General features: G+C 42.8%; 1 protein-coding gene and 2 long non-coding RNA genes across 9 annotated transcripts in view; 1 reads left to right on the forward strand and 2 right to left on the reverse strand.

Moving 5' to 3' along the window:
• Positions 1-919: 919 nt before the first annotated feature.
• On the reverse strand, positions 920-10,561 carry LOC129117597 (OX-2 membrane glycoprotein-like). 7 transcript variants are annotated; one of them, XM_077174351.1, is made up of 6 exons: positions 10,272-10,474; positions 9,775-9,838; positions 8,768-8,849; positions 7,672-7,998; positions 6,170-6,436; positions 920-4,457 (listed from the first exon to the last, which is right to left on the reverse strand). In XM_077174351.1, exons 3-6 carry the CDS (start codon positions 8,823-8,825, stop codon positions 4,354-4,356), a joined length of 756 nt encoding a protein of 251 aa, XP_077030466.1. In that variant the 5' UTR covers positions 8,826-8,849; positions 9,775-9,838; positions 10,272-10,474; the 3' UTR covers positions 920-4,353. The 7 variants fall into 7 exon arrangements, with proteins under 7 accessions (XP_077030466.1, XP_077030465.1, XP_077030462.1 ...); XM_077174350.1 differs by having other exon boundaries at positions 6,219-6,436; positions 10,272-10,338; XM_077174347.1 differs by lacking the exon at positions 10,272-10,474 and adding an exon at positions 10,066-10,186.
• LOC143693395 (uncharacterized) lies at positions 10,253-12,364 on the forward strand. The gene is made up of 2 exons (XR_013181034.1): positions 10,253-10,476; positions 12,094-12,364. It is a non-coding gene; the product is annotated as an uncharacterized LOC143693395 (long non-coding RNA).
• A 2,383-nt stretch (positions 12,365-14,747) lies between these two features.
• The window catches only part of LOC143693397 (uncharacterized), a 35,276-nt gene continuing 28,319 nt past the window's right edge, over positions 14,748-21,704 (reverse strand). The window contains exons 2-3 of the long non-coding RNA XR_013181036.1: positions 16,857-16,977; positions 14,748-16,018 (exon numbers count right to left, since the gene is read on the reverse strand). This is a non-coding gene — a long non-coding RNA (uncharacterized LOC143693397). The remainder of the gene's footprint in view (positions 16,019-16,856; positions 16,978-21,704) is intronic.

Genomic DNA, 21,704 nt, shown 5'->3' on the forward strand with positions numbered 1-21,704 from the left:
GATGCCCAGGAAAGTGAAAGTGGAATCCTGTACAAGATAAACTGTTAGTAACCCTTAGCCACAGGAGAAAAGAGCCTCCTGGAAGAGGGGAAAAAAAATTCAGATGGTGACAGAGTGATCAAACTGCACCACCACTGAAGTTTTACAGCAAACTAATTAATAATGCCTTCAGGGAAACAGGTGTAAATTAAGAAGACCGACTACAGATTTCACTTAGATGGTCACATAGGAAGGAATATGATCAGTTGGTAAAAATTACTCTGGAGAAAGTAATGCTGCCTGAAGCGGTCCAGCTGGAGAAAGATTGTCCTTCTCGGACGTTCCGGATAGCTTTCCAGCACCGCTAGCAGTACGAAGGCACTATCCCAATCTCTGTGGTTCTGGACAGCACCTAAGGCAAACGCTCTGTGCTATGACAGCAGCGTGACCTTGTGGTAGGGCGTGGCTTGGCTTATGGCTACAGTCAGCAGAAATAAGAATAGAGCGCTCTCCAGCTGTGGTGAATCGAGGTTTATTGGGTCCCAGGGGAAACTGACAACCGAAGAGCATGAGCGAGGGGGTTGCAGCAGCTTATAAGGAGGGAGGGACACAGGGGAGGAGTCAGTCCTTGGACGAATAGGGTTTCAGAGGGGAGTGGGATACAAAAGATTGACTTAGGGAAAACCCCAATGGGGATAACTTGAGGGTGGGGCCCCGGCCCCTGAGCCAATCACTCGATGCTCTAGCTGGAAGTTTCTAGAGTTCTAGAGAGAAGGGTGGGAGCGCTGAGCGACGGACAGGGCACCGGGGAGGGATTTGAGAAAGGGTACATTAATCTCCAAGGCAACTGGGGAGGAGTTGGGATAACTGGCAGCATAAGGAGGGAAGGGAGAACCAGGGCAGAACCATAGCATGATAGGGGGGAACAGAACAGTCCAACTTATACAGACACAACACAACAGGTGCCTTTATTCAAAACTGATCCAGGTCAGTGCAATACATTTTTGAAACTAAAGGCCAAAGAACAACTGAAAAGATACAGACTATGCCTAATAAAAACTGGACTACATTAAACGAACAGAGACTTAATGACTTACAACCTCACTGCAGAAATCACATCCTGGCATCACAGTTAAACAAAACCCATGAAAAATGGGAAGGAATACAAATAACTGATGTCATTCAAATCCTGCTTTTCTTGATAAACTTTAATCCAACAAACACCCACTACTAAACAGTGCTCATCTAATTTATGTCCTCTGCTCCAGCAAATAGGGATTTACATTAAGTCTTGACCTTGTGACAGTTGGCATGCATGTGGTGCCAGGAATCTTGATGTCTTCCCAGACAGCAGGGCATGAGATGCCATTTCACTTGGAGACACAGAGGGACTTAAAGCTTTGAGCCTCTAGCTAAGGAAAAAGAGGCACAATGCTTTCAGTTGAAACTAATGCTTTTCTGTGTCTTATGCTTTCCTTAAAAGGCAGGGGAGGGGGATCTGTTCAGTTTCCCATATAAGGGATACTGTAGGCTCTGTTGCTGTGCATCACAGCGGCGTCTCCGCAGCAATAAATAATGTCTTACATGAGCCATGTCAGGGAAGAAGGATGCACAAAATGGCTTGGGCTCCAAGCCCAATACCTAGGGTGGTGTAAGGTGTAAGAAACCTGCTGCCTGCTGGGGATGACCCTGTTACAAATTATCACTGAACCCATTCGATGGCATTGCCCAGGGAACTACTAATATCCATGGGCCAGAATCATGCTAGGACGTGTTAAGATCCTCAGCCTACTTCAAACATGAAAACCTGGTCCTATCAAGCAGCCTTTCACTGAGTGGCACTGGTCCAGCTTCAGGCCCCAGCACAGATGCAGCATGTCAGCGTGTTTCTCATCTGCCATGCAAGAAGCCAAGGGGCTTCAAAACACTGCAAAGCAGCACCTGTGCTTTTTGGCACTCTCTTTTCCTGGTCAGTCTCAGATCTGCTCCAGGGAGTGATCCCAAAGCTCTACCAGATCACCTCCATCTCAAGGTCTCTCCTTCATGGTATTCTTCGTACAAGCTCATTTCTGATTGGAATGGTTGTTCTAGAGTAAAGATACATTTTTATTCTAAGCATTTCACATTTTTCTTCTGATCCTTTAAAAAGCAGGATTTAAGAACAAACTCCTTGCACTTTAAATTCCAGGTTGGTCTGAAAATTCAACCAGAAAGTTTATCTTCTGAGTTGTTTATAGGATCAATGAAAGCCTCACATACATTTTACAATTAAGACATTCTATCTGGGGTGCAGTAAGTGTTCATTTCTCTTTCTTCTCAGTGGAGACTTTTGTGTCTCTGGTAATAGCAGATTCATTAGGTCAAACCCTCTTAATAGTAGATGCTAAATTCATAGTAGGTCTATGAATTTAGACCTTAATAGTAGGTCTAAATTCACCATAGATAGGTGTGATACTCCTTGAAACATTTCTTTATATTGTATTATAGCCCTGAAGCAAGTATTTAGCCAGGAAGTGAGTAAATATGTGCTGGTGTTTCTAAATATATTAAAGCCAGACATGGAATGTGGATTTAGTTCAACAACAGTGAAACCACCAACTACCGTCAAATTTCTGTGATTTCTGAAGCTTATGGTGTCCCCCCTCATCACCCCCTGCCCTCCAGTCTTTTTCTGTTCATTATGTTACTATAAATTAAGACTAGAGAATTGAATATATCCGTGACCAGGTTATTACACACTCAGAGACATTACACTGACTTTATACTGCAACTTCTTATCTCATCATTAGAAAGCACACTCAAGCCAAATTTGAGCACACTTCTTAATCATATTACCATTTATCTTAAAAAATACAAAGATGGTGCCATAACCAGTAGAAAATGATTCCCCTGAAGGGACATCACTCTGCATGAGTGGGTTCCTCACCAATGTTTACTTGATCCGCCAAAAAATTATCTGAGCATACTGCACTTTGTAGGCTTCCAGGAAAATTTGAAATGAGTGAATTACTTCTGCTGAAATTGCTACTTTCAACCAAAGAAAGTGCATCATGCTCTGCTTGGATCCTTCCCTCACAATTCTCAGTCTTGGATTGTCCTTTGGCAGTGGGAAAACAGCTATTAAATTTACATGCAACTGAGGCAACCCTGAAAACTGTCAACATATTACTATTATTATTTATTATTACTAAGTTTACTATTTTTATTTATTATTACTAAGTTGTCCAGTATGACACTCTCAAACCCCCAAATGGTATCCTGTGGGAACTCAGCACATCACTCCGGATGTCCATTGTTACCGAGAGAACCCTTGGGGGGCTCGGAAATCCTGGAATGTTGCCAGGAGTGTCTGGTGGCTTGATTTCGATCCTTCAAAGGATCGAAAGATCGAAAGACCAGCTATGTTTTGCTGCCTGCAAATAGCTCTACCCAACAGCTGAGTGTAAGTGTTCCTCCCTGGTTAGACATTACCACTTCATTTGACTACTATTAATCAAAAGGCTCATCTCAATATTCACTGACATTAGCTGGAAAATGGTATGACTTGAAATTTACTTGACTTGAGCCAAAACAATCATGTATTTTAAAGAATTTATGTTGAACTATTCCTTTGAACTTCTTGTCCTCTAAAATATAAGATTATTAAAACAACAAGCTCTTAGCTGATTTTTTATCCACTTAACAAGAAATAACAACAGTCTTAGTTTTCTGCTTTCTGAGATATGCATTTGCTTTTTAAAAGACCAAAACAAAAGAATACTGGAGACAGGACAAAAAGGAAGTGACACCTGTTTGAGGACATGAGAGTCATTGGGAGTGAGTGGTGCAAAAAAACCACATTTATAGGGTGAAATTTAGATTTTAGGGTTTTTGGTACAGGGGGGTTATGCAGACAAGATGGAGGGATCAGGGCATATCTCATCCTTCTTCTTTCTTCTTCTTGTCATCCATTTTCTGTGGTGATGTTGGCACTTGGGGATTGGTTCATGGTGAAGGTGCAGTTGCTAATATGGGTGAAAAGTACTGGGAAATAAAGGTAAATATTATATACATAGATTTTAGTATAAAAAGACATGACCGCCCCGTGGGTGGTCAGAGTGCCCTTGGCTGCCTTGCAGGTCAGACCTCTGTTGGGCAGAAAGAAAATCCTGTAGATAAGAAACAATAAACAATCAGAAGATCGAAAAACTGAAGAGTCCAGACTCATCCTTTGAAGAGCGGGCCGCCCAAGAACCACCCTACCGGTGTCTGGGCAGAGACAGACAGCCAAACCGGACAGTATCCCAACAAAGTCTTGTTCTTCTCTGCAGATGATCAGACCTTATTATGGGCTCTAGGAAAACCACAAGTTTCCACACTTTGGTGGAAACCACTTCAACTCCTCCTGCATAGGATCTTCCTCCAGAACAGAATCAGAACTATCATGACTACTAAAAGCACCACAATAATCACCAGCCAAAGCAATGACGATCCCTCTTCTGTGAAAACAAAACAACAAAACATCCAGAGCAAATTAATCTCATCTCAGCGAGCCACGAAGCTACTTTTCCACAGAAAATTTGAAGAAAAGATGTGCTCATGGCAAAGAATACTGCCATTCCTATACCTGATACAGTGGTTAGCATACACACACGAGCAGAACTTCATACAAGTCTTAACTCTTTCAGAAGGATTTTTTTGTTCACCCAGAATTTTATTATTTTTACTTTAAAACACTTTTTACTTTTAAACACTTTTAAACTTTTAAACACTGCTGAAAACGCAACATTAATTTTAAGAAAATAAGACCGGCTATGTTTTGCTGCCTGCAAATAGCTCTACCCAACAGCTGAGTGTAAGTGTTCCTCCCTGGTTAGACATTACCACTTCATTTGACTACTATTAATCAAAAGGCTCATCTCAATATTCACTGACATTAGCTGGAAAATGGTATGACTTGAAATTTACTTGACTTGAGCCAAAACAATCATGTATTTTAAAGAATTTATGTTGAACTATTCCTTTGAACTTCTTGTCCTCTAAAATATAAGATTGTTAAAACAACAAGCTCTTAGCTGATTTTTTATCCACTTAACAAGAAATAACAACAGTCTTAGTTTTCTGCTTTCTGAGATATGCATTTGCTTTTTAAAAGACCAAAACAAAAGAATACTGGAGACAGGACAAAAAGATTAGTATATTTTTTCAGAATTGTAATGTAATTCAGAATTAAGAACTAAATTACTTTTGAATGTTTAGAGAGCAGATATTAAAAATCAGATCCTGCTCTTTACTACTATTCCTGTAACAATTACTTCTTGAGTGTGTAATTTCAGAATCAACCCACAGCTACAAGCTGCTTTTCCTGTCTTGCTAATTTACAAGTGGTCTTCAATTTAAGGCTCTGTATATAGAGACATGTGAATTTTAAATCACTCAAGTCAATGCTCCTGTATGAAGTAAAAATGGTTCTTCAGCTTTTAATGTTTCTATTTCTTATCTGCAGAAAGAGGGTCAAAGTCTTTCCAGCAGAACAGAATGTTGGAAGAAGAAATAAATTAACACTATAAGATATTCAGATGTTACATTAATATATCTAAGATTTCTGTATAAACCAAACATAAGTATCTTCAACTGACTCCCTCCCTGTATGCCTGAAAGTACTGTTCCTCTCTGACCATTACTGCAGTGGACGTGCGCCTTGGCAAAAAACCAGAGAAACCAAAACATGGTGTACAGATTATATACAACAAAACATGCAGTAAATTGAACTGGAACATTTGATTCAGAGACAGTTTGTTATGAATTTCAAAATTTCTGACTTCATCAACAACCCATAGAGTTTCTACTCATCGTTCTACTTATGGATATCAGCTGACATATATTTATATTTATTTTTAAGCTGTTAAAAAAATTATGAAGGCCTACGTGGAAACCTAAGTTCAACGTGGAAACCTAAGTTCAACTTGCTGTACAATGCATGGTGTCTCTAAACCTCATATCTCCCTAGCTGATTAGTCTGGCTTTTTTCCTTTTTTGGATAGGACTCCAATATGTTACTACCTCAAAGACAACACTGGACACAAATAGGATTTCCTGACATATAAACATCTCATTCCCTCCTCTTCCCAGAAGATTCCTATCCAAATATGCTACTGCAAAACATGGAAGCCAAGAGAATGCTAACAAGTTGCCTGTACTTCTCACCTACCTCCTTTTATTTTCACAGGCATTTCAAATGTTTCATTTGTGTTGCTTACTTTGCAGATCAAATCCTGTGCCCTGATGCTCTGAATATTGTAGATTTCCAGTGTACTGGTGATGGACACAATCCCATTTTTGTGCTTGACTGTCTTCTGTGTAGGAGTTGAGTTGAACAGGTTGTTCCAGGTGATGGTGGGCTCTGGGAGGCCATTAGCATTACAGATGACTATCAGATAATCTTCAGAAATGTTGTGATGGACAGATGCATTGAGACCTTCCAACACACAAATGAGACAAGTCACCACCACAGTGAGCACCTGGTTGTAAGCAGTAGTAGCAGCCTAACCATTACATATTAGAGCAAAGCTAGTACTGGATTCATACTGAGCCCAATGGCAAGGAATCCAAGAAGAGTTTCTCAGGTAAGATCCCCTCCATGACTCAATACTCCTTCCCCCATACTGAAGTAGTATACCCCAAAGATTTCACTCAATCTGAAATCCAAATATTAAAATAATCTGTTAAGTAAAATAATTTATGGGTCCTATCTGCTAATTCCCTATCAATGGTAGGGTTTGGGAGAGCAGCTGACAGCACTGGGGTGTAGTAAACCCCATAAGTTTGGGAAAAGCACCATGGAGAATATGAACAATAGGAATGCTGAAACAGCAAAAGAAAATTCCTGTTTCCCTGACCTCCGCCCCATAACCTAAATCTGTAACCTTATAAGGCTTTGTTAATTTAACCCTTACTATTGGTCAATTATGGATACTCCTAAACCCTTACCATTGGTTAAGTTTGGATTCTATCCAACTCTATAAAAAGGGCATACTGTACCCCATTCGAGAGAAGAAGAGTGTTGCTGGGACCCTTCGCAGACTTCCCCAATAAAGCCATCTCTGTAGAACCAGCCAGCGCCTCTCCTTCTCCTCTCTCTGCCGTCTGCTGCAGCCTCAAGCCAAGGGCAAACTTACCTAGCAAGCAAGAGCTGAAATCCTAAGAGTTTGCAATCACTATAAGAGCTGACAGCTACTATGACAGCTGAAGCTAGCTATGGAGTTGGACCCGCGGCGATTCGGCCTGAGCTAGCTTAGCCTTTGGGTACCCCGTCTCTCTGGGGACTGGGCCCCCGGGCTATATTGCTCTGCGTGATAATAAGGCCAAATAAGAGGCTTTATTACTGGGGTTGTACCTTGCACCAAAAGCAAACTCCAATGGGCAATGCTGGTTTGCCTAAGTTCCAGATGGGACTGATCAAGGACTTAGAAAGATTCCACTCCTTGCTTTTCAGCTGCTACTCAAGGAGTAACAAACAAGAGCCAAAATGACCACAATAATCTTGAATATGACCCACAGAATTTTGCTCACAGCAGTAGTGCTCTGTTTCTACATCATGTTCCACCAGGGGATGCTCCCATCACTGCAATTCTTGAATCTGCTCAAGGAAATACTGTGGGTGAGAAAACACCTCTTATTTCACTAGAGACATATCCCTGCAGAGAACCTCACCAAAAACACTCAGGCAGGTATTTCCTGAGAGAGGACCAGAAGGGAAAACATTGAAGAGGCACTTGTAACATCCTGAATCATCCATTCTGGTGTCCCAAAAAGTTATGCTTGTCTTGTTGAGTTCCAAACTTGTGAAATTCATTCTGTCTTCATAGGACTTCTGAATCCTTAATCCGTTTGTTTCACTGTATGTAGCTATATTATCATGTAATTCTTCTGAGTCCTTTTGCCATGTCACTTGCAGAACATCCATGGGTTTTGTCAGGGCACAACTCAGAGTCACACTGTCACCCATCCTCACTGTTGTGTGTCCAGCCTGCGGAACCACTGCAATGACAGTAAACAGTTAATGAAATGGGCAGATATCACACATTCAGAAGCCTAATGTTGATTCTAAGGCCTGGATTACCCACAGACACAACTCCTTCAGTTACATATTGTTTCTGTTTTTGTAGGCTTTCCCCTACAAAACAGTCCATCTCCTGCATACTCCTAGGAATCAATGAAGTTATGTTGATTTACATTGGCTGAGGCTTTAGCTTTCTTCTAAGCTACTTAAAAGACAAAAAGACGGACCTATTTCTGTACCCATATCTGCAGACTTCCCTCTTAAGTTCTACTAAATCAGCTCATGACTTCCTATTCTCAGCAAATACTCAATTTTTGTTTCCTAAGAGCTAGAGGAAGATTGAATGCATAAGAGAAGTATGCAACAAGCCATTATCAGAGAAGTAAACAGCAAAATGCCCTTAAAAGGCTTTCTGAACTGTAGTTTCAGAGTTCACGGTGCATTTCAGATGGAGGGAAGGAAGTCCTTTTTGGATGCCCACTTTTGGAAGCTGTCAACTCAGGTTAACAATGGTGTCCAGTGTCACTGTAGATATGGGATGTTTCTTGTCCTTCCCATCTCTAAATGCCGCTCTAGGAGGATTTGTGTCACAACTACCAGCTCCATGTCTCTGTCTCAGCAATGTAAGTCAAGCAGCACCAGCAATCTGTATTTCACCTATTTTTGTCTCTTACTCTGCTGAAGCCTCAGAAACCTGAAACCAGTTCCCCAAACAATTTCAAGGAGATTTCAGGAAATTCAACTTACCATTTGCCTTTCCAAGCCCAGAATATGCCAAACAAAAAACCAGAGCTTGTAAAGTCATTTTGGAAGAGAAAATCTGCTTCACCTAAAGAAAACCAAATAGAGATGACAGATCATCTTCTGGTGATATTGTACATTCAGGGTGCAAGAATTAACAGTAAATTTTTCATGTGAAAAAGAATATAGTTCCACAGTCAGACAGCAAGACTTGACAAGTTTTATTGCCCTGTTTCCTACAACTGAATTGTAGACCTGCCTGGAACTGAAGTTGGTGTTATATTCAAGAGGAAACATAATTTTGCAAAAAATACTTCTGTAACACACTCTACCCACTCCTGAGGTTTTTTTTGCCAATGCCTGCAAAACTAGCTGAAGCATCCTGGGACCATCTTGTGTCAAGAATTTAAGCAAAGCCCAACCTTTTAAAGATTTTCACAACATTCAAAAAATAAAAGAGATAGTCAACTGAAAAGTATTTTCTATATTACACAGGTTAAAATAGAAGGGCTGGTAAATAAATCAATCAATAAGACGAAGAAAAAAGGATTTAAAAACAAATTCCCAAGAACTTGTGTACACACTGTGTACACCCACAACCAGTAGCCTGCATTTAAATTTTAAACACACTGTGCTAAAACAACTCCTGATATAACTCTCCAGTTACCAAGAACAAATAGAGATCAAGATCTTATGTGTAAAATCAGGAAACAAGAACGTATCAGCAACGAGCCCAATGAAAAAAGTTTGTGTAATCAGATATTCGAGCACGGCTATAAGAAATTCAGATATTCCCACAAGCATGCAGAAATCAAGGGCCAGCACAGCAAGCAGAAACTATCGAGTCACAGAGCTGTTTATAAAGCAGGGGAAGATGTACCACGCCTGCAGGCAAGCAGAGTTTTCAATAACAATCCTTTGCTTCGCTGCTTTAGTACCCATTAAAGCCCTTAATGCATCATTGCACACACCCGGGGTAGCAACAAGAATTCACACGAGGAACGAGTCTATACCGTGTAGCTATACCGGGCACAGAAAGAAAGAAGTCCCTTTAGGTCACAACTCCAGTCACGGGTGCTGCAGAGAGTGAGGAAACAAAAACCAAAACGAACGGAAAAAGAAGAAGAAAAGAAAAGAAAAAGAAAAAAAAAAGAAAAAAAAAAAAGGGTTAAAGATTGGGGCAAGTAAAGCGCAAATCCTTTACTGCGTCTCCCAAAACAGCACCTCGGAGGGCTCCTGAGCCACGGGCTGTGCCGCTCCCTGGACAAAACGCCCCCCACCACTGTCTGGGAATCTCCCTTAACTTCAAAGAAACTTTCCCCCTGCTGGCGTCACAGAGGTTTCCGAAGGCAGCTGCCGACTGAGTCCGACAGCTGGAGGCCCCTCCCGGGTAAGAAGGGAGGACGGCGGAAGAAGACGCGAGCCGCGGGCTGTGCCTCCAGCCTTGCGTCCCCACGGCGGGGTCCCACTCCCGGCGCCGCTGTCAGGCTGACGCGCGCCCGGCACTCACTGCTCATCTCCGCCCGAAACCCTCCTCAGACGTGGGAATGCGTCCCGGGAAGGCGGCGACAGGGATTGTTGCTCACAGCCAAGTACGTGGAAACACGGAGAAAGATGACATAAATCCCGTGGAGGCGGAAGCTCCCAGACCGCGTCGCGGACCTTGTTCCAGAGCTGAGCTGGTGTCCCATCCGGCGCTAACCTTTCCCTCAAGGGTATTCATTACAGCCCAGTAACAAACTGTTTTAGGCTATATCGCATATGTAATCGGGAGTGGTCTTTTGCTTTGGCTGCTACCTTCCTGTTGGGTGGGGAGGAAAACGGGCAGCGGGAGTGATACTGGACAATGTCTGTGCTATTTTTGTGTTGTTAGATTAGGATCTTCCGCTGATAAAACACAACAGGAATAATTTATCAGGCGTTGTTACAGGCTTGGCAGAAACAACTCATTTCTCAATCTGATTAATTAGAAACAGCATTCTTAGTGATCAATACAGCACATTCAGTGCCTGCTCTTTCTTCAGATGCCTTCATACACATGCACACGTTCATACACTGTTCACACCACTTGCAATATTTATCTTGCCAGACTCTATCTTAAGCCATCATTGCTCACAGGAAAAATCAAACACCACAATTTCAACCTCTTACCAAAATTAATGGACAAAGATGCCTACATAAACCTAGAAACTCATTCTTATTTAAGACACAGATCTGTGTGAATATTTGGAGCAATGCTACTAAACTGTCTTAAGGAAGAAGGTGATTGCAGCTTTCCTGGGTCACCCTGGGGCTCACCATGTGTTAACCTCACCTGTCCTGCTGTTCTCAGTACCTTGGTGCACAAATGAGTGCCTTTTGATCTGTAGAAACAGAACTGTTCTGCTGTCCCCAACAGATTTGGCCCAACTTTTGGCTGGGATCTGGAGATCAGGGCAGTGTCTCTTCCAGATGGGTAGAGCTGTACTTGGAGACACCTTCCCCACCACTGTGCTGGATTTAGTGCAACTTTTCCCTCTGCCAGCTAACTAACCAAAGCCCCTTGGCTTTTCAACAAAATTTCAACTTTACCACTACCTTTATTTCTACCTTTCTTTCTACCTCCAAGGATAAATCACTATGTCATAAATCACTTACATTTCATTCCGCCAGCCTTGCCCTTTTTGGTCCCTCTAAAACAGGCCAGCAACTAAACCAGTTGTTTGAGACTGATGTATCGACACGCTTCACACTCTTTTTGTTTTAATGAGAAAAATGTGTTAGCAAGTTTCCTGTGCTCACGTGCCTTCACTATAGCTGAGGGGATTTTAGAGGGAAGTCCAGTTAACTGCGCATTGCACAGCTTAAAATAAATTTGTCCAGAAGTGCCCTGTGCCATCAAAGCAACAAAAGGAGGGAAATCCCAGTGATATCTTCCTGCTCTTATTTCATGAAAATAAAGGGGACTTTGGGGGAATTTGAGTGATATATTACAGTAACTCACATCTATTGAGGTGGAAAATGTCTGCGTTTAGGCAAATGTTATTACTTGTTCAGTGGGCTGGAGAAACATAGAGAAGAAAGAAAAAAATGATGAAAGGGTCTGGAAAACAAGGGGGCTGCTCCTTTGGAAGAGAGGGAAAAAATTAGAGCTGAGCAAAGAAAGGATGATCCTGAAATCATAGGCAAAGACCAGAGGTAACCTCAGGGCAGACAGAGGGAAATGAAAAATACTCCAGACAAACCAGCAGTAGTGGAAGATTCAAATTCTTTTTATGTTTAGAGAAGAACAAGGCACAAAAATCCCCTTCTGCCTTATTCTGTGTTCTAATGTCAACTGTTTCTTTTTACAGGAACCTGAATCAGCTCAGCAATCTTTACCAAGCTTTACAAGGTTCTTTGTATGTTACGTACAAAGAACCTGTACCTGGAGATGGTGGTAGCCAAGGTGACATGGACTCTCTGGTATTATAAATCCTTTGATGTTAGTGAGAAAGACAGTAAGTACAGAGCTCTTGTCCAAAAATTCAAAGAGGTCTTTGTTCATTTTTTTGTTATTTATTTAGCTGTAATACACCCTGTATGCTGGTGGAAGACGCAATTTAAAATTCCTTCTGTCACGAATGAGATTTATTCTTCATTCTTTCCTCTGCCTTCTAGGTGGACACATTCCACTATTAATATATTTCTTCATTCTTCCCTTGACTTCTGGACTACTGACCTCTTATAAGCAGAGCCCTTTGAACCAATAGCCAGCGAAACCTGTACAGCTGATCCAAGTTGTCATTATTTAACAGCGAAAAGGAAAATAAACGGGTGAATGGAGTCAGTGACATAGATTCCAGTAAAACCAAACACAGTAGGTTTTACAGGATGTACTGTCTTCTGGAAGTCAGTATATCAGAACATCTGCACTGCTGATTGAACTCCCTTCTGGCTCTGCTCACACCAATTAACAAATCCCCCTTAATCATCATGCTCAGGCAGTGAATCTTCAAGTTGCAAATGCTCATATGGGTCTAATAGAAGGTCTAACCTGGTTCAGAGGATCTGCCACCAGCTGTCATTTTGCTGGTGATTTGACCACATGATCATAATCAAACCACATTTCTCTCTCTCATGCTTACTTCTATAAAACAAGGAAAGGGTAAATTGTTTAAAGTTTGAGGTCCTGCCAATTTCTCCAGTGCAAACTGCACAAGATTTCTCAGTAAGGAGAGTTAGCCATGTGGGTGGGGATAAAAGCACAAAAAATTTCTGGAGTCCATTTCAGTGTCAATTTATCCATGTATAAAGGGAGACTGGATTGAGGAAGAGGAGCACAAAGGGGAGACAAAGGCATGGAGTGGGTGTGGAATTGGAAGAAGAAGAAAGTGACCATGGTAGTGAAAGTTTTAGTCCATAACAGGGCAGACAAGGGTGGTAGGGGGGCACACAGGTAGTACAATTCCTGCTGCAGCAGGTGGTAGGAGTTGAGGAATGCATAATTGTTAAGGTGTTGTATGTAGATTTGTTTTACATGTGCACACACTCACACACAGAGTGTAACCTGTTATTAAGGGGTCCTTAAGTGATTTTAGCTTTAGAGAAAAAGCAAGAAAAAAGCCTAGGCTTGTAGTATTGGGAAATGCTGTTTCCAATACAATGTGTTTTTTATATGGCTGCTACTGTATAAAGTATGGTTGTGGAAGAGAGGGGCCATGAGGACCCATGACAGGCCACAAGGGGACAAGAGGGGCTGAGTGAATAGATAAGGTTGCAGCTGGGGACTTTCCTCCAGCTGCAGGCAGAAGAGGCATGAATTATTAAGTTAATGGAATGATAAATGATGGAGGGGTAGACAAAAGGATTTTGGGTTTGGAAATTCATGAAGGGTTTAGTCCCGTGGCACAAACTTGTAGGGAAGAGCCAGAGGAAGTTGTGAAGCTATGTGATGATTGGATATGTTATTCCTAGGGATCTGAGTAAGTTGTTAGAAGCAGCATGGAACATGTACAATAATTAGGAGCGAAAGCTGTGTTAGCAGAACAAAGCCCAGTTGCGGGGTGGGGGGGGGGGGCTGGGGGGGGGAGATGGTGGCATCATGGGAGAGAGGCAGAGAAGGAATTAAAGGCATAGTTGTACAGAGGTCTCTGTGCTATTTTGTTAAGAGGAGGGCCATGGGAAATGGGAATATCTGTGGGGAAAGGGACAAACACGAGACAGCCACAGCTGTCTCCATCTCGGTCTGGCCTGCAGCGAGCCTTGCCTGCCTGGCCACCCCTAGCCAGCCACTGTGGGCAGAAGGGCAGGGGTGGCAATGGCAGCTTCCCTTTCCCAGCACCCCACATGAGGAAAGGCGTTAAATAGCGCCAGTGCCATGGCAACCGCCACTGGCTGCATGATGGTGGCGGGGCTGCATGGCCAGCAGTGAAAACATGGTGAGTGACTCCCTGACATGGAACCTAGATGAAACTGACCTCTCGGCACTGCAGGATCCTGTAGGAATCTTTGAATTGGTGGAACTTATTGGCAAGGGTGCCTATTGGCAGCAGTGTTTCTTCCAGTCAGAGAAGAGGAGGAAGTGAGGACATGTGAGAGAAAACAACATGGCAGCACTAAGGTCAATGGAAAAAGATGGGGAGGAGGTGCTCCAAATGTCAGAGCCGAGATTCTTCTGCAGGATGTGGCAAGGACTATGGTGAAACAAACTGTCCCCCTGCAGCCCATGAAGTCCACAGGAGATGCAGAGATCCACTCACAGCCATCAGGAGGAGTGCTCACGCTGGAGCAGTTGGATGCCAGAGGAAGCTGTGGTCCAGTGGGAACCTGAATAGAGAGAGAGAGCCCTTGTTTCCAGAGATAGAGGGCTCTTGTTGCCAAACTAGAGCAGCCTATCCTTAGAGTACTGCACCCTGTGGGTGAGTGATTCACACCACAGCAGTTTTGGGAGGACTGTCCGGTGAAAAACAATCACTTGTTTTTAAAATTTTAAAAGTTTAATAGTAATAAAATGGTTATAAAAATAGTAATATAATTAGAGTAATAAAAATTTGGACAATTAGGACTTAGGACAATACAAGACAATAAAAACAGTTACGAACAGTCTGGGTACCTCTTCCTGGGCAAAATAAAACCGCAAAAAGACACACATTAACAGAGGATTAACCCTTAAAAGCAATTGCCTGTTGCATATTCATACATCTCATACATGATGCATAAATTCCATTCAAACAAAGGATTCTGTCTGGTCAGTGTCAGCTTCTTCCTCTGAATCCTAATGGCATCTTCAGGACTGAGCGAGGCAGGAAGAACTCGATAAGAGAGCAATAAATTCTTTTTCTCTGAAAGATTTAGGTGTTCTGTGGCTGCTATCTTGGTGTGAGTATGTGAGTACTCTCTTAAAAAAAGTATCTTACATAGCATAGTTTCTATTTTAACACTATGTTAAAACCTGTGGGAACTCAGCACATCACTCCGGAAGTCCAGTTACCGAGAGAACCCTTGGGGGGGCTCGGAAATCCTGGAATGTTGCCAGGAGCATCTGGTGGCTTGATTTTGATCCTTCTAAGGAGGTGACACGTGTTTGAGGACATGAGAGTCACTTGGGAGTGAAGGGTGCAAAAAAGATATAATTACAGGGTGAAATATAGATTTTAGGGTTTTTGGTACAGGGGGGTTATGCAGACAAGATGGAGGGATCAGGGCCTATCTTGTCCTTGTTTCTTCTTCTTGTCATCCATTTTCTGTGGTTCATGGTGAAGGTGCAGTTGCTAATATGGGTGAAAAGTACTGGGAAATAAAGGTAAATATTATATACATAGATTTTAGTATAAAAAGACATGACCGCCCCATGGGTGGTCAGAGTGCCCTTGGCTACCTTGCAGGTCAGATCTCTGTTGGGCAGAAAGAAAATTCTGTAGATAAGAAACAATAAACAATCAGAAGATTGAAAAACTGAAGAGTCCAGACTCGTCCTTTGAAGAGCGGGCCGCCCAAGAACCACCCTACCCGTGTCCGGGCAGAGACAGACAGCCGAACCGGACAATAACCTAAAACTATATTTAACACACTACTTAAGAAAATTACAGCATTACTTTCTAACATAACACATATAATATTCATTTTAGTATTTGCGAAAAGCCAGTCATAAAATACACATTTTTCACAGTCCTGCCTGTGGGAAGGACTCACATTGCAGCATTTTTGGCCGGACTTCCGCTTGTGAGATTGCAATCATGATGGAGAAATTCCCAGAGAACTGTCTCCCATGGGAGAGATCCCATGACATAGATCTCCCTGAGCAAACAGAAAAAGAGCTTAGATGACAAACCAAAACTCCCATGACCCTGTTTCCCTGTGCTGTCAGTGGGAAAGAGGGAGGGGCTGGAGGGGAAAAAGGTAGGCTTTTACAAAGGCTTATATTACTTCTCATTATCCTCCTCTGACTCTGTTAATAATAAATTTACCTTATACTTAACTTGAACCCATTTTCTCCCAGTCCTAATCTTGACTCATGAGGCCTTTGTTAATTTTTTTCCCTCACCTTTGCCCAACTGTAGGAGGAGAGGATAAGCCTGCCATTTGGCCAGTGTCAAACCACAACAGGTTCCCAGTTACAGCACAGGAGCACCACGAGCTTACACGGAAAACAGGGAACATACGGGAGGTCAGAGCAGAGTGTCCAGTGGGAGAGATTCCCCTTTGTGACCAATTACTTGTTTCATCTGTGGATGCCAGCAGCCCTCCGAAGCACCTTTGAGTCTGCACTAGGAGGAGGGCAGGGCAGACCCTTGTGGGGAAACTTCTGTGTGAAGCTGCTCTTTACAGCACCTGAGCTCTGTAGGGCTTCCTGGCCTTGTCCAGAAGGGACATCTCAACTGTCCTCCTGGACATTTCCAGTGCCTCTTCCATGCCTTTGCACCTAAATAACTTTGACTAACTTTTCTGCTGCACCCTCCAGGGCAGCGGTGCAAAACATTAAGCAGTTTTTCCTGATCATTGCTAGAGGGACACATGGGACACACCTTGTGTCATCCACCCAGTGTGGCTGTCCCATGCAGCAAAAACACGACAGGACAGACACCCCTAATGGAGGATGCGAATAATCACTAGAAGCCTTGGGTGTTTGTGTTACCTCCTTTTGGTAAGGAATGTGTTGGTCTTTTGGTGTGTGCAGGCTCAGAGAGGCTCTCTCACTTAGGTGTTGCTGTAAGCCTGTCTTTCCAGGAGTTCTGGGTGTACTGTGTGTCTTCTGCCTGGGAAAAAAAACCACACCGTCAATTAGTCACAGGATGCTTAATATACCCCTTGTCATTTAGAGTGAATTGTGCTATTTTAAAGATGCTGTTACTAGCTGGGTAGGTTTCCAGAAGAGATATATAAAAATACCAAGAAGAAAGAGAAAGACAAATTGCAAGGCACTTCATTTGCAAGAAAAGGGAAACTATTCTTACTTGTTCCTTCTGCAGTTATTTAGTCTCATGACACAATATATCAAGACCGGTAAGAACAACGCAGCTGTTAATATCAATGTGATGATGACTGCTCTTCTGAACATCTACAAAAAGAAATCAGTAAGTTCACACAGAACATGAAGTGATGCCAGTATGTTTCTGCTGTCCTCTTCCAGGATCTGGGACCAAGACTGCAGCATTCAGAATTTTGTGCTCATTTATTCTTTGAAGGAGAGAAAGGAACAGTGTAACAATATAACTGTACCAAAGATGAAGGATTATTTAATTATTTTAAATAAATATTGATAATGTCTCACGCTTCTCTGGTATCATGTTGTGTCAAAACGCAGAACTTTTGACCTATTTGTATTTCTTTTTCTGAAAGATGGATTATCACAAGAGAGGTGTCCCAATCTTCCTGACACATATCCTCCAGCAAGATATTCTATGTGAAATGTTTTTCCCCAGCATTTGTCTGCTAGGAGCCTGCTGTTTGGTATCCCCCAGATGTGTGTACTGCCGCTCTACATAAATTGTTCTGTAGAAGTGTAGACATAGTGTGTATACACAAATGTAGATATTTATTCCATCTATATATGTACACATATTCCATCTATATCCCCCCCACACACACACAAAGGCACCACAGGGAAGAATCTTTTGGAAGGCTTCAAATCCTGAAATCTTCATCTAGCATGAGATCTGACCTCGCAGAATGTTGTCTAGCATGACCTGTGTAAGTACAAGCTGCCCTCTCACAATTGCACATCCTTCCCTAAGAGCTCCTCACATGTTACACATCTCCACACAACTGCAGCCCACCCTCCCTTCTTTTTCCAGGTGGGGTGCCTTTATTTTTCTTCCTTGTGGGTGGTCAAGGAGGCAGAACAAGGCATGCATGGAGGTGGCTGGCAGAGAAGGTAAGTCTGCTCACCACTGTTACTGTTCTGTTGATGTTCTGGATGTGGTGTATTTGAGGCCTCTCCTCCAGGGCTGTCATCCAGCCATGTGATGCTGGGGGCAGGCTTTCCTGTTGCTGAGCACACTGCTGTGAGGAGACCGTCAATGGGCAGGAGGGAACAAAATTCCACTCTGAGCTCAGAGATTGTTGGGAACAAAAAGAAGATACTTTTATAGTCTGTGGTGAGTTTACAGTCAAAGCTGGGTGGGTTTCTCTCTCTGTACAAGGCCTTCACGTCCCCTGAGGAAAGTGTTGCCTAGAAAATAGAAAGGATCTTCCAAAAAAAAGTTAAAGTGAATATAAAAGCAAATCTTTATTTGAAAGCCTTCAGGTACACAATATGGTGAAAACCACACATGGTACAGTGATTCTACAATTTTTATAAGGTCAATTGATTAATATTCCTGTCATATACTGTCCAATCAAAAGGATGGTTAGGTAAAAATTCTGGTATGGCAATCTGGACACTATCCACCAAGGAGATGCTGCTGCATTGAAAATCTCCGTGTGGTGGATAGTGTGGTGATGTACCTTCTGAGTATGTCAGACTAAACTGAGTGCCAGAAAGAGAGAAGGTGTTAGTGGAAAACTTATTTTGGATGTTGAGGCATATCTCTTTGCTGAGGGAGCCATGATGGAACACATTGAAAATGCATCTGTAATAAGTCATCCTCAAGTGTGAGATTTTGGAGGGTGATAGCTGTGGCCTTTGGGGTTGCTCTAGTGAAAGACACCTTCTTCTGAAATGACCCTATCAGCCTCAGCCCATGTATTGGGCTGTAGGTGGCCATGTTCTGGAAGGAAGTCCCATTTCTCTTCTGCCAAGTAACTTGCAAAACATCCATTGAGAGCAAGAAGTTGCAATAGAAATTTGCCTCTCCCCCAAGGAGATGATGATATCAGATTGGATGGGTTCCTTCAAAACTAGGAACAAAGCAAACCCCCAAATCAGGGCAGGAGGAAAAGCAATTGACTCAGGGAAGGCCATAGTGTCTTGAAACATCTAGTCACATTGTTCTCATCTTGTGGAGCACTGGAATAAGGAACTTTGCCATGGGGTCATGGGGCACACCAGCTGACCTCAGACACCCTGTTGTCACAGGTGTGTCACATCATTATCCTCTGCTGTACAATTCCATGGAGAAGAGGAAGGCAGCATGGGAACAGAGGGCAGGCAGGCTCTTTAGCAAGCACTGCAACCACCCAGCAAAAACAGCTCTCACTCCTGAGAGCACCCCTGCTTCCCTCTTGCCAGCACCTGCTGGGCTGTGGGGAGGCAGAGCAGCCTAGGGCTCTCTGCAGCCAGGAGGCAGCACAAAGGGCTGCAGAGGGATATGCCCTGCTCCAGCCTCTCCCCATAGAAGTGTGCATTACCTGGACATGTACACTGGAAATGCAAACCTGCTCCATCCCCTGTGCTGAGGAGTTCAGCAAGACAACAAAGAAAGGGAATATACAGGTAGATCATATGGCTTGCGAGCAAAGTGCCCTGTGCTCTCTGTGACCGAGCCTTACCCAATTTGGCTGCTGCTGACACATGCCCAGCTCAATAGCTACTCTTCCAGTCACCAAGTTGTATATTTCAGTGAACATAAAATCTGCGTCTCTCAGCTTGCTAGGAAAGATGGTGGTGCTCCAGAGTTAAGCTGGGGTGAAGAAAGGGTGCTCCACTCACCCATTGCTGGTTCCACTTGCTGGCAGCCTCCACAGAGCAGCAGGTGGCAGATTTCAGCCCAGAAGAGCAGGGGGAAGATTACTGTGGGGCAAAGCAATTGCCCAGGAAAGCTCATCCCTTTCCTCACTTCCCTCAGAGGGCAGCTGTGATGCCTAAGGGGACTACAAAAGATTTTGTTTTCTTTTTTCAGAGTGCTCTTCAGTGGCCAGTCAGCAGCACCATTGTCAATCATTGATCAACACTGGTTGCCAGAGGTGAAACAGAAGGGGCCACTTTGTTATTTCTTTGATTTTCTTTCTCTCCATCAGCAAAGCCTGGTGATATCCCTTGTTCATCCCATCCCACTAGTCTCTGCTACAAGCTATTGAAAGTATTTGCAACTCTCAAGGTGTGAATTTGCAATCTTCTTGGTATGTATGGGAGTTGTCTAATGGAGAGGGAAGAAACAAGGGGACGCAGGCCCTGACAGACCCTGCTCCCTTTCTCTTTGGCAGGAAAGGGATGGTGGGCAGGGAAGTATTGCCTGTGGATCACTGCCTCTGAGGCTTACCAGGCACCATGCTGGGTGACAACGCTGGGGTCCTCTTTCCTCCCTTGGATCTGACACAAAGGAGTCACAAACAAGAGTAGATGATTCTCCATCAGAAGAGCAGTGTGGAGATACCAGCAGGTGTCAGTGCTTTGCCACAACTCACAAGCAATCTCCTTTATGAAAATAGCTACATTCCTGTAAACAAGGAAGGCTCAAGGCAAATTGATTTATTTAAACTGAAATGTAAGCCTGGATTTAGGATGAGACCCAGGTGTTTAGGATGAGACCCAGGCCTTCTGTAATTTACCTAAAGGATAATATCAAATAGAATATTCTGATTGGGGAAAAAAAATTGGTTTTTTTTTGCCTTGTTTTTTTACTAAGAAGTGTAGGTTTGTTTTTTTTTCCTGCAAGGCTTTCATCCTAGCCTCTCATGTACAATTTCACGTGCTCTTTTACTAGACAAAGCTGCCTTTTCCTTAGGGTGTTTAAGGGCCACAGCTTCTGACATGTTAGGGAATTTAAAACCCTGTATTGTATGGGGGTCCTAGACTGAGGATCCTCTCAGGCTTCCCAGAAATTTCAGGTAGCTGTTCTCAAAGTTGAGCAGACTACAACAGAGCCCATCCACAAAGAGCTGGACTAGTATTCAGTACTCCTTTCACCATAGCTTTATATGTCCAAAGACGAAGGCAGCAGAGCTATGAGAAGGCCATTTGTATGGCTTCCAAAAACATGAGCAATTTCTGGTGTATTGAGAGTGAAAACAAAAATACACTTGATTTGTATCTATCTGCCTGGCTTGATAGTCTCATTTATAAAAGAGAAAAATGCAATCAATTAGTGCAATTATCTTGTTTCAGCTGATTTCCAGGGGCTCAGTGCTGAAAACTGAATGAAAAACAATGGGTTATATTTTCTTCCAGGTCTGATTTAATAAGAAAATTTACTGGTGTGGTATTTAGATGAATCACTCCCCCAGGCTCACACAACAGAGAATTGATGAGTGATGCTTTCAAAGGTCTATAACCAAAACAAAGTTTCTTTTCACTGAACAAACTTAGTCCCATACCTTTGCCAGCACTGGTTTCAAAAGAAGAATATTCTTCCTATTTCAGCCAGTGCCTGTAAAATATCTAAGACAAACATTTCAGCTATTTTCCAAAGTCACATCTTCAGCCAGAGCTGTTGGGGCAAATTTGCTTGCATCTTACTGCTCTCTTAGAACCAGGAACCCAGTGTCTAGGCAGAGAAAAATACGAACACAATATACCTCTGAAATAGCCTGGCATACCAAAACAGAAGAATGAACATTTTATGCAGCCTGAAGAACTTTTATTTATCTATCTCAACTGTTTAAA

The sequence above is a fragment of the Agelaius phoeniceus genome, chromosome 2 (genome assembly GCF_051311805.1).
Source record: "Agelaius phoeniceus isolate bAgePho1 chromosome 2, bAgePho1.hap1, whole genome shotgun sequence".
Lineage (NCBI taxonomy): Eukaryota > Metazoa > Chordata > Aves > Passeriformes > Icteridae > Agelaius > Agelaius phoeniceus.

What these genes read in the sequence shown, in the direction of transcription:
- LOC129117597 (XM_054628346.2), bottom strand. Translation starts at nt 8,825, where the DNA reads ATGACTTTACAAGCTCTGGTTTTTTGTTTGGCATATTCTGGGCTTGGA. An exon ending in TGGGCTTGGAAAGGCAAATG is followed by an intron (nt 7,999 to 8,767) that starts GTAAGTTGAATT and finishes CTGTCATTGCAG; the next exon opens with TGGTTCCGCAGGCTGGACAC. An exon ending in GCCTGTGAAAATAAAAGGAG is followed by an intron (nt 4,458 to 6,169) that starts GTAGGTGAGAAG and finishes TTGTTTTCACAG; the next exon opens with AAGAGGGATCGTCATTGCTT.